This window comes from Eschrichtius robustus, chromosome 13 (genome assembly GCF_028021215.1).
Source record: "Eschrichtius robustus isolate mEscRob2 chromosome 13, mEscRob2.pri, whole genome shotgun sequence".
NCBI classification, from domain to species: Eukaryota; Metazoa; Chordata; class Mammalia; order Artiodactyla; family Eschrichtiidae; genus Eschrichtius; species Eschrichtius robustus.
In genome coordinates, this window is record NC_090836.1 from 95,231,369 (window position 1) to 95,246,068 (window position 14,700).

At 50.4% G+C, this 14,700-nt stretch overlaps 1 protein-coding gene across 1 annotated transcript in view; it reads right to left on the reverse strand.

The window, feature by feature from the left end:
- Window positions 1-4,832: 4,832 nt before the first annotated feature.
- Window positions 4,833-14,700, reverse strand: part of CACNG2 (calcium voltage-gated channel auxiliary subunit gamma 2) — a 117,831-nt gene continuing 107,963 nt past the window's right edge. The window contains exons 3-4 of the mRNA XM_068561145.1: window positions 6,874-7,014; window positions 4,833-5,368 (exon numbers count right to left, since the gene is read on the reverse strand). Of these exons, the coding sequence (XP_068417246.1) occupies window positions 4,833-5,368; window positions 6,874-7,014 (677 nt within the window). The remainder of the gene's footprint in view (window positions 5,369-6,873; window positions 7,015-14,700) is intronic.

Sequence of the window (14,700 nt, forward strand, 5' to 3'; positions counted from 1 at the left end):
TATGACAGTTTTTAAAGTCCAAATGAACTAAATTAAATGTATTTAATGCATTTTGAGAGGAGCAGGGAGTTGTGAATGTTGGCCAATTCTAGAGGGGAGTTTTCCAGGGCCCTGGGGTGTGGGGTTGGCCTTCTCTTAGGTCTGTGTCACTCAGGTCTGCTCTGTGTGCCATCTCTTTTACAGCCTTCCTAAAAATAACTGACCCTGGCAGTTTGACCAGAACAGGGCCGGATATTGGTGGGTTATTTCTTTAGCTGCCTTCAAATGCGGCCTTTCTCTCATGTCAAGGGTCAAATCCTCCTGATAGGTTAGCCTCCTTTAAAGGCTGAATGTTTTTGTCCCCCAAAAATACATATATTGAAACCCTAACCCACAATGTGATGGTATTTGGAAGCAGGGCTTTGGGGAGGTAATTAGGTTCAGATGAGGTCATGAGGGTGGGGCTTCCACGGTGGGATTAATGTCTTTATAATAAAAGAAGGAAGACCAGAGCTCGCTCTCTGCCGTGTGAGGAGAAGACAGTGAGAAAGTGGCCGTCTGCAAGCAGGAAGATTGTTTTCACCAGGAATGGAATCTGCCGACACCTTGATCTTAGACTTTCCGGTCTAAGAAAGTCTAAGAAATAAATGAGAAATAAGTGTCTGTTGTTTAAACCACCCAGTCTGTGGTACTTTGTTACAGCAGCTTGAGCAGACTAAGACACATTCCGTCTTGCCTTTCACATTAGGAGAGTCCCAGGGCCCCCTGCTAGACCCTCCCCCTTTGTCTCCCAATCCACAGTCCCCTCCAAGGAGCACCCGTGTACGGGGGCCCTCTAAGTACAGTGGCAGGGTCATGTCCATTACGGGCTGCACACTTTCACGGGGAAAACTGAAACCCTGGAGTGTCACTGGAAAGTTGATGGGGGCTGATTTATTCTAAAACTGAAAACTCAAGGATGTCATGCTCATGGCCTTCAAATATCTGAGGGACTGTTGTGCTAAAAAGGGAAGGGATTCATTTGTTGTTGCTGGAGTCAAAGGAAGAGGTGGATTGAAATTCATTGTGGGGAGGAGACTTTTACCAATGAGCACCACCCAGCACGGGCTGGGGCTGCCTAAGGAGGGAGTGAGCCCCCTGTCACTGGAGGTGTGCAAATATCAGTAAGGGATATTTAAGAGGAAACTCATGACCTGGGGACTAGGGTTATTCTACTGCCTGGCTTCTAAGCCTCCCATCCCTCAACTGAAATCTGAGAATGTGAGTTCTCAGATTTCAGCTTTAGGATGGTTTTAAATGAGATGTCAGAAGTTGGGAAAGCAATGAAAGAAATCCACCAAAGTGAGGACCAAGCTATAAAAAAAATCTTTATTTCATGTACCAGGATTTTTTTCTTTTTTTTTTTCTTTTTTTAGTTTTCAGCTTTTTAAAATTTTTTTTCTGTTAACAGTCTGAAAAAAAAAGGACCCACCAACAAAATAAAATGGAGGTTGGTTTCTTGAACTGGTTTGAGCTGGACATGAGCAATCGTCCACCCTGGCAAGCAGCGCCTTTGTAGTCCTGAACCCAGCTCCTTCCCTCCAGACCCCCTAGCCCTTTCACCCCACACCTGGTTGGCCTTCTTCAAGGGGACCCAGGCCCCAGGTGTCATGGCCTGGGAAGAAGCGCTGATTACCATCCCAGACACTCTGCCAGAACTCAGAGAACTGGGACCAATTTTCCTCTTTGGACGGTGCCCGTGCGTTTGCTGTTTTCTTTCTTTCTCCCTTCTCTCTAGTCCTTGATCCTTTCAGGTTTGGGATCTGATGGGGCAGTGGGCAAGGTTGAAGTGGGGAGGGAGAGATTGTGATTTCTGCCCAGACTGAGAAATACTGGGTGGCCACCACACCTGGCATTGGCCGCCATGGCTCTGTCCTGGGGCTCCCGGGGCCTCCCGTGCACTTCTGCGCTGGCAGACAGATGTTCTGTCTTGTGGCTCAGGCTGGATTTAGGGTCCCAGCTGCTACTGACCTGAGAAAAGAGCTTTCCTTTCCCAGACAAAAGATGGAAAGGGCAGCTGAGAGTGGGCAAGCCCCCAAAACTTTTCCAGCCACTCCCCCCAACTCCCCAGAGCTCAACTTAAGAAACTTCAGGACAGGCCAGTGTTAAGAAAGAGACAAACCAAGCCGTGCTGATGGGGACAGCAGGGGCCCCACCTTCAGCAGAGTGACTGGCAGTCTGGGCTGAAATTTGAGCTTGGGAAAGTGACTGGCTTTCTTTCATTCTGAAGTGGCCTTGTTGCTCTGGGAAGAAAGGGGAGCAACATGGGATGCCCCCAAACTTTAGTCCGTGGTCTAAGTTTAACTTTGAGGGTTGGTCCACATGCTGGGACCAAACTTTGTAAATCTCTGCTCTCCATCCCTCAGCCTTCACCCCTCCCAGCAAACCTTGGAGGACCCTCCTTTTCCCTGACCTCTAAAGACAGTGGGGGAAGCCTGGTGGCTGATCTTCTCCCAAGGAAGTCCCCTCTGCTCTCTGTGACCGGGTTATGGCATTCAAGAAAGGGGACACAAAGTCAAGAGTGGCTTTGGGGACTTCTGGTACCTTTCCCTCTCTGAACGGCAGAAGACGTTTGCTCACGTGTGTATTTTTGCTTTGACATTGGATGCGGGGGCAGAGGGTTGGGAGCACAGTGAGGAGGCATATGGTGTGTGTGTGTGTGTGTGTGTGTGTGTGTGGCTGAGTGGCTGACTGATGTTTTGGGAATGTTCTCAATGTCTGGGGGCTGGATGGCAGCTATTTTGGTCATCCCTTGGCATCTTCCTCTGGGCAGGTGGCAGATCTTAAGAGTCATCGGCACCTAGAAGAATGGGCCTTTGGAGTTTCATCTGGGTCAATCCACATGCTTACACAGGGGGAAACTGAGGCCCAGGGAAGCCACACAGCCAGGGATTCCAGAATCCAGAGCTGGATTCTAGACTGGTGCCCTTTCCCTGCATGCGAGCGGTGTGTGTGCGTGTGTGCGTGTGCACGCGTGCGCACGTGTGCATGTGTGACCGTGGTGTGGTGGGAGTGCGCACATAAGCATAAAGGCCAATATAGAGCTTTGTCGTCAATGGCTTTGGTGGGCATGAGTCAGTCTTCTCTGAATCCTGCCTCTGGTTGGGGAAGGGGATGGAAGGATATGGACTGAGTGTGTGTCCCCATGAGTGATTCCAGTGCTGGGCTTCGAGGACTGTGCATGCGTGTGTGTGTGTGTGTGTGTGTGTGTGAGTGGGGTGTGCGATCTCACTTGTGTAGACCGATTCTCTCTCTTTCACTTTAGTAGCACTTTCCTGGAGTAAGGAGGAGATCTTTCCTAACAGCCCCCGGCAGCTCCCTGGGGCCTTTCTCCTCTCCCTCCTGCTTGAAGCCCAGCTCTCATCTCTCACAGCAGCTTGTTTGTTTGTTTCTTAAAATGGACTTGTATATTTGTTTTCTGTTTTCTCTTTACAAGTTCCCTGCTAAATTTTAAGTCCCCCACCCCACCCCATTTTTTTGTTTGTTTGTTTTCACAGTTTAAAGCTGGAAAAGAATTAAAAGAAAAATACTATCTGATTTTCTTGCAAGTAAATCCACTTATTATATATTTACATTTATTTATAGTCTGTGGTTTTTTTATTAAAAAAAATCACCACTTGTTTTTCCTTTTTCTTTTGTAAAAAGAAACCTTTTTGCAGTGTCATTGTTGGACCCGCTGGGCCCTGAGGGGGCTTCAGTGAGTCCAAGGACCCCCAAAGGGTCTGTGAACCCCCCTCCCAAGGGGCTGGGGGCTTATGAGTCTGGGGGTCCACCATCGCCCCAGGGTCATCGCGTGGCCCTGAGGTGAGGGGTGAGGAGGGAGAGATGCTTTATATCCCCCGGGGGGTGGGCATCTCCTGCCCCCAAGGACAGGAGCTTGGGGCAGTGACCCCAAGAGGCTCACCCTGAGGATTCCGGGGTTTTCCGGGCATCTCTGCAAGTCACCAGCAGCCATCTCCTCTCCTTCCCTTCCCTCAAGGCCTAGGAAGTCATCACAGTGGGTTAAGGACCATTAAGGACTGGGAACCCTGGGGCCGGACAAGCCCCAGGTGCACCCCCCTCCAGGCACCTTTCGGACAGGAGGGACCAGGGACTCTTGGGTCACCTGGAGGCTTACAGTTGCCCCATCAATGCTGGGTGGAGCCGGCTCGCAAGCCACCTAGCGTTCCTAGGGCACCCATCCAGAAGCTCCAGGGACCTGGCAGTGACCGGGAGGCTCACCTGGCCCCGGGGCCCCTGAGTCTCTGCCCCCCAACTCACCCAGGGAGGCAGAGCCAGCTTGGGGTTAAAGGGAACAGAAAAGTAACTCTTCCGCATGAAGAAAAAGTAACATAAACCCCTGATAAATGCAAAGAACATTTCCCTTCCTTTCTGCTCCTTCTCATTTTTTTGCTTTAATATTATCTTGGTTCCCTTGTATGTTTTCATTTAAATTGGTTTTTATTAAACGTTAAAATAATGGTACATGGGAAATCATGCATTTTCTTTTAGATTTATTTTCTATTTTTAATTTTTATCCTCTCTTGCTTTTTTTAAAGTTTGTTTTTCCTTCCCTCGTTTATATTTTTGCACATTTTCTATTGTTTTGCTTCTTTGTTCCTCTTATATGTTGTTCTTTTTTTTTTTTAATTTACTTATGTTTTTCTCTTTTTTTGTTTTTTTTGCTTTTGGAAGGTTTGTCCCCCGTGGATGGTTTCGTTTCCTCCCCTCTTCCCCCCCACCCCCGGCCCCCCCCACCGCGGGCCGTGCCCCTCCTCCCGGCTCTGCCCGGGACCAAGGCGGCGGCGGCGGCGCTGGCGAGGCCCGCGTGAGCTTCATACGGGGGTGGTCCGGCGGTTGGCTGTGTTGGAGTGGAGAGAGTCTTTGTTCTCCTTCTGGATACAGTTGTGAACTTGGAGGAAGCTGTTATCCCTGTCGGAGTTGTAGGTGGCGGTGGGCGTGGTGGCGGCCTTCAGGGGGTCCCTGCTGAGGGTGTACATGGAGATCTCCGTGGACGGCAGGGTGTTGAAGCCCTTGATGCCCACGGGGGAGGCGTCCCTGGAGTGTGAGGGCTCGGTGGAGCGGGAGCTGGAACGGCTGCGGCGCTGGTAGCGGTAGCGGTAACTGGGGATGCGGGTGATGGCGGAGGCCTGGAGGTAGTCCGTGGCGCGGGCCGTGGCCCGCAGCTGTTTGTGCCGGTCGATAAACATGTGCACGGCCAGCACCCCGACCATCTCGGCGATGATGAAGGACAGGGCTCCGAAATAGAAGGACCAGCCGTACGAGTAACTATTCTTTTTGGAGTCGCTCTTGGAAGGGTCTCCGGCATTGGCAGATATGTACACTATGATGCCAATGATGTTACTCAGACCTGCGGGCAGAGGGTGGGCGCGGGGCGGAGAGGGAAGCAGAGAGAAGGATCGTTAGTTTCCAAGGAGGATGCCAGGCCCCGGGCAGGATGAAGGGACGGGGAACAGCTGGAGGGTCTTTCCCTGGTCCAGCGTTTTCATGGAGAACGGATGGGCCGGTCTAGAGGGGTGTTGCAAGCATCACCTTACTATCCTGTTATTCCATTTGGAGAGAGCTGCAAAGGGAAGAGCTAATGGAAACAGAGCTATGGGAAGAAGGGAAAGAAGCAACGGGCATCCTACAATGTATTGAGTAGTAATAATAATAATGATGGTAATAATAATAGTAATAATAATAATATTGTTTATTGAGCATTTACTACCTGCTTTCACTGCTAAGTGCTTTTCAAGGGGTTTGCAGATGAGAAAACAGATTGCAGAGAGGTTAAGTAACTTGCTCAAGGCTGCACAGGGATTTGAAGCTGGTGTAGCAGGGGGTTAAGACTGGCTCCTAGAGCCAGACTGCCTGGATGCAAAGCGTCTGGCAAAGGAACCGTTGTCTGAGTTTCCATATCTGTACTGATGAACCTAGTTGCAGGGCAGGAATAAAGATGTAGACATAGAGAATGGACTTGAGGACATGGGTTGGGAGGGCGAAGCTGGGGTGAAGTGAGAGTAGCATCGACATATATACACTACCGAATGTAAAATAGTTGGCTGGTGGGAAGCAGCAGCATAGCACAGGGAGATCGGCTCGGTGCTTTGCGATGACCTAGAGGGGTGGGAGAGGGAGGATGGGAGGGAGGCTCAAGAGGGAGGGGATATGGGGACATGTGTATGCATGTGACTGATTCGCTTTGTCGTGCAATAGAGATTAACGCAGTACTGTGAAGCAATTATACTCCAATAAAGATCTATTAAAAAAAAATAATAGGACTTACTCCTGTCGGGTCATGGGGAGGATTAATACATGTGAATACATATGAGTTGATACATGTGAGTTAATACACATGAAAGCTGTTAAGTCTGCACGTGGTAGGTGCTGCTTAAACGTTAGTCGTTCTTACTAAATGGCTCATACTACAGCCCATGTTCTCTTTCTGGCATCTGAAGCCAATGTGACTTGTCACGTAACTGGGCTGAGTAATGTGGTTTTGGATGCCTGCCTGCTCCCACCTGGGTAGGACAGTGAGGGGACAGGGCAAGTGAGGATAGGCCTAGTGTCCTGAGAGGATCCCGGGATTGGGGCCTTTTTCCAGGAGGTGGGAGAAAGATGCATCGTTGGGCTAAAGGACAGGGTCTGGGGATGGTCCTGGAGGACTCAGTGGGGGGCTCGGGCATTGCGTTGGGGCGGGAGCCCCAGCACAGCCTGTCTTCCTTGTGACTCAGCCTGTTGCAAGGCCCGGAAATTCCTCTCTGCTCTCCCCTCCTCTCTCTGCCAGGTCCTCCCAGCCACTGGGCACCCAACCTCAGCCTTCTCCCCACTGGTGGGCCTGGACTCTGGCCCACCTGGCTCAGCAGCTGTTACCTGCAGACACAAAGAAGATGCCGGCACTCAGGATGATGTTGTGTCGAGTCTTGTAGAACTCGCTGGCTGCGATGCAGAGTCCCCCCATGAAAAGCAGAATCACACTCAGGATCGGGAAGATGCTCGAGGCCCTCACAGCCCCTGGAGAACACGGAGGGTGGGAGAGAGAGAACAGCAAGGCTATGAGACAGGGGTGTTGGGGGGGAGGACACAGGACCAGAGTGGAGGTTGTTCCGCAATGCTAGAGAGGGAGGGAGAGGGAGAAATCCACTGCCTAGCTCACAGCCCTTCAGGGACGCTCCACTTCCTCAAGGATCAAACCCCAGCGCTTCATGAGCCCCACAGGGCCCCGTGGGACTTGGTCTCAGCCCATCCCCACGTTCCCTCTCGTCCAGCTATGGCAAACTTCCCATGACTCATTAATGCACGTTTCTGACTTTTGATGTACTGAGCTTTCTTCCTAGAATGTCTTTCCTGCTCTTTTTCACTCAGCAAACTTCTATTCATCCATCAAAACCCAGCTCAAAAGTCCTGCCCCCCCCCACCCCCCCACAAAGCATTTCCTGACTTCCTTAGGCAAAGTCATTAGCTCTCTCCTCTGCACTTTGGGGCAGTTGGGGCACATGGAAAGGCAGTGTGTTATAGTGGTTAGGAGTTAGTGGTTGGACGCTGGCTTTAGCGTTTATTAGCTGGGTAAGTTTGGGTAAGTCATCTCACCTTTGTGCCTCAATTTCCTCACCTGTAAAATAGGGATGGTGATAGTGCCTGCCTCCTAAGATTGCTGTGAGGATTAAATGAGTTAATTCTGATAATGTACTTAGATAAGTCTCTGAAGGCACATAGTAAACGTTTGATAAATGATAGTTATTATAGTAAATATTTGCTTATATATATATATGTGTCCACCATAGGTCGTGGGTTCCCATGAGAGCCAGGATGTAGCTGTTTTTTCAGTTCTCTCTCTTCATTCATTCTGTTCAAAGCCAAAGACACAGTAAGGCTCTGATACAAGCTCGCCTTGTGAATAAACATGGAGAAGTGGTCCAGGAAGAGGAAGAAGCCGACACATCGCAAAGAAAAGAGAAAAGAAAAAGAAAAACAAAAAGCAAATTAAAAAACCCTTCAGGATAAGTTAAGAAGGAAGGACTAACAGGCAGGAGAAGAAAATATTTTAATGAATATTTTACTCCTGCCTGTGGGAGGATGAGAGTGCAGAGGGGTACAGACGGCTGAGGGCAAAGGGAAGGCGGCAGGGGGTGTATAGTGGGGGGACAGTGTCTGAAAGATGACCCAGAGGGGTGGAGTCCTCTACAAAGTGTGTCTGGAAAGTAAAATGTTTTTATCTATCCAGATTCAAATAGGCAGAGAGTGATCTCAGGGCTCCTGACTCCCTGTCCTGGGAGCTATGGACAGGCAGGAGACAGAGGTGTCTGGAGGCTAGTGTAAGGAAAGGGATGCTTTCTTGACATGTTTGGGTGGCTTGAATGGTAACCTAGGAAGTTGAGTCCTTTTAGACAGAGGGCCCTTTGGCTCGGCCCAGAGGTTGGCTGGGGGTCTATGTTTTGGAGGGGAAGTGCCCCCCCCAATGCCCCACCCCTGTTCCTTTTGGTGGCAGTGTGGCCACAAAGGATATGTGAAGAAGAGAATTTTTCTATATAGCACTTGAAGAATTTTTCTAAGAGTTTCAGGCAGTTTGCTGTGACGTGTGATGTAAAGCCCTTCTCTTCTCTCCCCCCTGGATCCTCAGTAAGGCCACACTGCTAGTGATGCTTCTGGATGAGTGGATTGTTTTGGGGGGCCTTGAAGAAGGGTGGAGTTCTGTATCCGGGGGGGACCTGAGCTGCCCATGTAGAAGCAGTGGTGAGAGCGTGGAGGACCACTGTGTTACTCGGCAATCTAGTACCCCTCTCCCCCTACAGGCAAGGATGGTGCTGCCTCCTTCCCAGACCCGAGCGGATGTTCTCTTCCTGCAAGTCATCTCTGAGATGACAAGCTGTATCCCCAACCTGATCCCCCAGCCCACACACCCCCGCACAGACACGCATGCCCAGACGTGCACACCCATAGCTACCTGGATGCCAATCTTCATAAGCACGCGGGCATGGTGAGAGCGTATTGAAGAGACAGTATTGGTGAAGCACCCACACCATGTTGGGTCTGATGTACATGTTATGGTTTAATCCTTGTAACACCCCTGCAGGGTGTATTTTTTACCACAATTTACAGATGAGAAAACTGAGTTTCAGAGAGGTGAAGTAACTTGCTCAAAGCCACCCAGCTAGTAAGTCAGGATTCAGGCCCAGATCAGCCCAACTCTTGGACTACCCTGGACTCTCCTTCTGGGGCTTTCAAAGAGCCTGGGAAGTATGCAGGGTCCAGAGATCCGGGTTCTGGTCTCAGCTCTGCCGTGTGGCTCACTTGCCGTGTGGCTGAGATAGGTACCTTGCCCTCTCTGGTTTCCCCATGCGTAAAATGGGTGTGGACCGTTAGCCGATTTCTAATGCTTTTGCCCTCTCCATGTGGATATGATTTCTGACCACCTGGAAAGGGTGACGACAGCATAAAGAAAGAAAGAGAGACTGGTGTGACTTCCAAGGGGCAGTGGCGGCCGCTCAGATGAGCAAGGCGGATGAAATTCTCCGACCTTCTCCCTCCAAGAAAGCAGGTTCTTCCTGCCCGCAGTATGCTGCATTTGGCAGACTGGGACTGCATCCTCAGAACTCATGCCTCACAGCAGCCCTGGGCCTGACGTTTCCAGTTCAGTCTGGTCTGCTGTGGGAGCCTGGATGTTCCAACTCAGCCTTCCTGCCGGCAGAGAGAGGGGGCACCAGCTGTGGAGGGAGATGAGAAACTGTGCGTGTGCGTGCGCGCATGGGCGTGTGTGTGTATGTGTGTGTGTGTGCGTGTGTGTGTGTGTGATAAAGAGGGGGGAGGCTGGAGGGAGAGGTCTGTTGTATTGCAGCCAGCAGGGAGCAATGTGGAGAAAACAGGACCACTTCACAAGGTACCAAAGCAGCTTATGATATGGCGACAAGCAGCCAACACAAACAGAAGCCTCTTCACTCCGGCAGAGCCAACCCAGACACCAGCCTCCCTTAGAAGAGGCCTCTTTGCCCAGAAAAACGGTGACAGGGGAAGCCAGTAAACAGCGCCAAGCCTAGGAAGGCCGAAGTCCGCAGGACCCAGATTCAGGCTGGCAGGAAGCTGGTTTGGAGCAGGCAGGGACCCCTACACTGAAACAATCTCTCGAAAGAGGTCTTTCTGGCTGGGCGATGTCACAGACAGAATGGGGATTTTGGAGTTAAGTCACACCTAACTTCAGATCCTGGCTTTGTCACTTAACTCACTGTGTGACCTTGGTCAAGAAATTAACACAACGTTGTAAATCAACTGTACTTCAGTAAAATTGAAAAAAAAAGAATCTGCATTTTAACAAGATCTTGGTAACAAGACTTGTATGTGTCTGAAAGTTTGAGAAGCACCATTGTAAGAATTAAATTGGGTAACATCTGTATGGTTTCTGATGCTAGGCGGGCAATAAAAGGTAGCAATTTTTGTTATTTCTAATGTCCTTTCCCCTTCATGCCAGACACAACTTCCCCATGAATTGTCCTGACTTCCCACTAAGGCTGGGGTGGTCTTACCGCTAAAATCTATCGCGAGGGGCAGAAAATATCTCATTTATTCAATGCACAAATATTTATTGATCTCCTATGAGTAAGCGTATGGAACTACATAACACCTACTGACATTTCTGGGGCTCTTCCTATGTGCCAGGCCCTGTGCTAAGTGCCTTCCATGGATGAACCCACTTAAACCTCCTACCAACCCCATGAGCCATGGGCCTTGGCTTAAAGGAGATTACAAATACCTAAAGCAGGCACTGGTAAACTTTTTCTGTAAAGGGACACACAGTCAATGTTTCTGGCTTTGCTGGCCATATGGTCTCTGTTGCAATGACTCAACTTTGCCCTTGTAGCCTGAGAACAGCCATGGGCAATATGTGAGCAAATGAGTGTGGATGTGTTCCAATAAAACTTTATTTATAGAAACAGTTGGTAGGCCAGATTTGGCCTAACCGTTGCAATTTGGCCACCCTGGGCCGAGAGCATAATACACTGCACTGGGGAAAAGCTGTGTGGTTCAGAGTGGGGAGATGCTTTGCTCTTGACTGAGTGGCCATCACCATGCCTAGTTCCAGGCTAGGCACAGAGGCATAGGGGTGCAAAACCAGGCCTGGTCCATGCCTTTATAGGGCTTACATTCTCGTGAAGGAGATACAGCACAGATGAACATGTAATTACCAACCAGGATGAAGTGCTGAGGAAGAAAGGTACCCATATGGCACCGTGAAGGCAAGTGACAGGCTAATGTCACCTGTAGATGGCTGATGTTGCCTGAGGGATCAGAGGATGGTGGGACTGTGTATGTATATGAACCCATTGCTTTCATTTACAACTCCACGAAGTAAGTGCTGTAATTACCCCCATCACACACAGGCTAAAACAGGCTCAGAGAGGTTAAGCCTTCGTTCAAGGCCACCCAGCAAGGAAATGGAGGAGCTGGGTTTGTGAATCCAGGGATTCTGACTCTAGGCTCTGTGTGCCTAATCACTGCACCCCCTGGCTCTCAGAGCATCCTCTGAATTCACATGGGCAACAGGGAGGGTTCCCCTGAGAGGGTGATGTTGGTGCTGAGATGGATGGATAAGAGAAGCTAATTGGGCAGAATAGAAGCAGGGTGTTCTAGGGAGGACGTGGCACGAGCAAGGGCTGGAGGAAGCATGGCTCGTCTGGGGACTTGAAAGGGCTGGTCACAAAGAGGTAGTGCGGGGCCTTGGGGAGCTCTAAGGAAGACGAGGCAGGCTGGGGCCAGGCCACACAGGAACTCACGGGTCGCCTTTAAAGAATCCGCCTGCCAGTGCAGGAGACACGGGTTTGAGCCCTGGTCCGGGAAGCAACTAAGCCTGTGCCCCACAACTACTGAGCCTGCGCTCTAGAGCCCACGAGCCACAACTACTGAGCCTGTGTGCCACAACTACTGAAGCCCGCGCGCCTAGAGCCCGTGCTCCGCAACAAGAGAAGCCACCTCAATGAGAAGCCTGCGCACTGCAACAAAGAGTAGCCCCCGCTTGCCGCAACTAGAGAAAAGCCCGCACACAGCAACGAAGACCCAACGCAGCCATAAATAAATAAATAAATAAATAAATTTATAAAGGCCTTAAAGCTGACAGGGCTGTCACGATCTGATGTGCATTTTAATAAGCAAATGAATATGTCAATCCCAATCTGTCAATTTATCCACCTTCCTTACCCCCTGGAAACCATAAGTTTGTTCTCTACATCTGTAACTCTATTTCTGTTTTGTAGATAATTTCATTTGTACCCTTTTTTTAGATTCCACATATAAGCGATATCATATGATGTTTGTCTTTCTCTGACTTACTTCACTCAGTATTAGAACAGATAACTAATAAGGGCCTGCTGTATAGCACAGGGAACTCTACTCAGTACTCTGTAATGGCCTATATGGGAAAAGGATCGGAAAAAGAGTGGATATATGTATATATATAACAGATTCACTTTGCTGTACATCTGACACTAACACAACATTGTAAATCAACTATACTCCAATAAAAATTTTAAAAAACAAACAAAGCAAATGAATTAAGAAGGGGTCCAGGGTAGCTACAGGGCACCAGGGGGAGGCTATTGCTGCTGACCAGGAGATGGTGGTACTGGGACCAGGGTGGGTACAAAGTGTGGGCAGAGGTGGCTGGATTTGCGGGATGTTTAGGAGGTGAAGTAAAACGTGGTGATGGGTGGATATGGGTGGAGAAGAGGGTGGCGTTGAGGATAACTTCTGGGTCTCAGGTTTGCCGGCTGGCTGGATACAACCACTTATGCAACTGGGAGAGGATCAAGCCTAAGGGGTGAGGGGAGGGAAATCAAGGTTTGGTTTGGGGCACGCGGAGTCTGAGGTGTTTTGGGGACGCACACGTGGAGTGTGGAGGGACAGTCGAATGTGTAAGATTGGGAAGTGGAGGTGCACTCTGGGCTGAAGCTGTAAACAGGGGCGTCACAGATACAGAGGTGAGCACAGCAGAGCTTGAGCATGGAAGAGTACAAGGGTTCACCTTGAGGCTTGGGGAGCCCCAGTGTTTAGTGAGTGGCTCGGGAAGACCTTGGGTCAATCTCATGGTGTCCCGGGGCCTTCACTTCCTTGTCTGTAAAATGGGGCTGAAAATCGGAGCTCTGTCTACCTTACAGGGTGACAGTGATTAAATAGGAAGAAGAATGTGGAAGCTTTTGAAAATACAGAACCTTGGTAAACTATGAACAGTTTATTGTCTTCTATGCTGGCGACAGAAATGAAGAGTGTCATAAGTACGCAGGAGGGAATGACATCTTACCTTTTGCAGGGGGCGGTCTCAGTCATAAATTCCTCGCTCACCCTCTTTTTGGCCAAATTCTGTAGGCAAATCATCTCGTGATCCAGTGCCCTGTGGGCCTGGCACCTATGGTGTCCTGCTGTGGTGGGCACAGCTGAAGGACAGGCAGACAGCTGCACATGGGGGCCCCGCTTCCTCACTCAATCTGGCGGGGGTGGAGAGGTGGTCCCTGGGGGTGGAGAGAGGTGGGCAGACCTCTTCCTGGGGCCCACTCTTTGCCTGGCCCATCCTGGGGCCTGAGTGTGGACTTTCCCTTCTTTGGGTCTCAGATCTGGCTCAGATGAGGTTGGACCAGATGATGCCTAAGGTTGCATCCATCCCTGGTGGTCCTGTGCCCCCCAGACTTCTGATTAGGGACCTACTCAGCCAGGCTGGCCAGGTGCTGGTCATGCCTTTGATCAAAATGGTTGCCATGATCAGGTATACAGAAGGCAGTCTCCTTATTTTCTGGGCATATTTAACTTTATGCCTGTTATTCCAATTTGGAATTTGATCCATTCTAATGGGATAGAATCGCAGATGTGCTGGGTTGGGAGGAGCTTCTAGGCTCTGGGGCATCTCTCGCCCTCTCCTCCTGAACGCTGTGAAAAGGGATAGACTGCCGTAAATGCATGTGAGAGTGAGTGTGAGAAAGTGTGAGTGTGAGAGAGAGAGAGTGACGGGAGAGAGAGGAGGAGAGGAGGGGAAAGGCAGGGGGAGGGAGAGAGGGAGGGAGGGAGAGCCGTCCAGAGTGGTGGTTAGGAGCGTGGGCTCCTGATGTGGACCGCTTAGGGTCCCATCCTGGCCCCCCCACTGGCTGTGTGGCCTCTGTGCCTCTCCTTTCTCATCTGTATAATGGGGACACCAACAGTACCTACCTCCTAGGGTTGTTGTGAGATGAATGAAGATAACGTATAAAGTGTCAGGCCAGGCACACACATAGCCAAGTGTCCCATGAACGTTTGTGATACCTATTGACAGAGGAAAGGGGTTTCGGAGTCCAGCAAGCTTCCTCTGGGAGCACCACCTGTGCAGGTGCTGGATGCCTTCCCACTTCCTGTGGTCTCTGGGGTGGGCGATCAGCTGCACGAGCTCAGGAGAGATGGCCTGAGCGCATCCCACTTGCTGTGTTGCCCGCCACTCCCCTGAGCCTCAGTGCTCTTCTCTGCTGCAGGGCAACGATCGGCACACCCAGCTCCCAGGGCAGCAATGAGGGGTGATGAGTCAATGCATCTGAGGCTATTAGAACAGTGCCTGGTACCCACTAGCACCAGGAAATGTTAGTTCTCACACAGCAGAGCGTATTATTGCTACTTCTCACGGGCCTGGGGTTACCTCCACTGATGTTTATTAAAGTGCCAGGTCGTGGAGTCAGCGTGGTGGTAGCTGCATCCAGC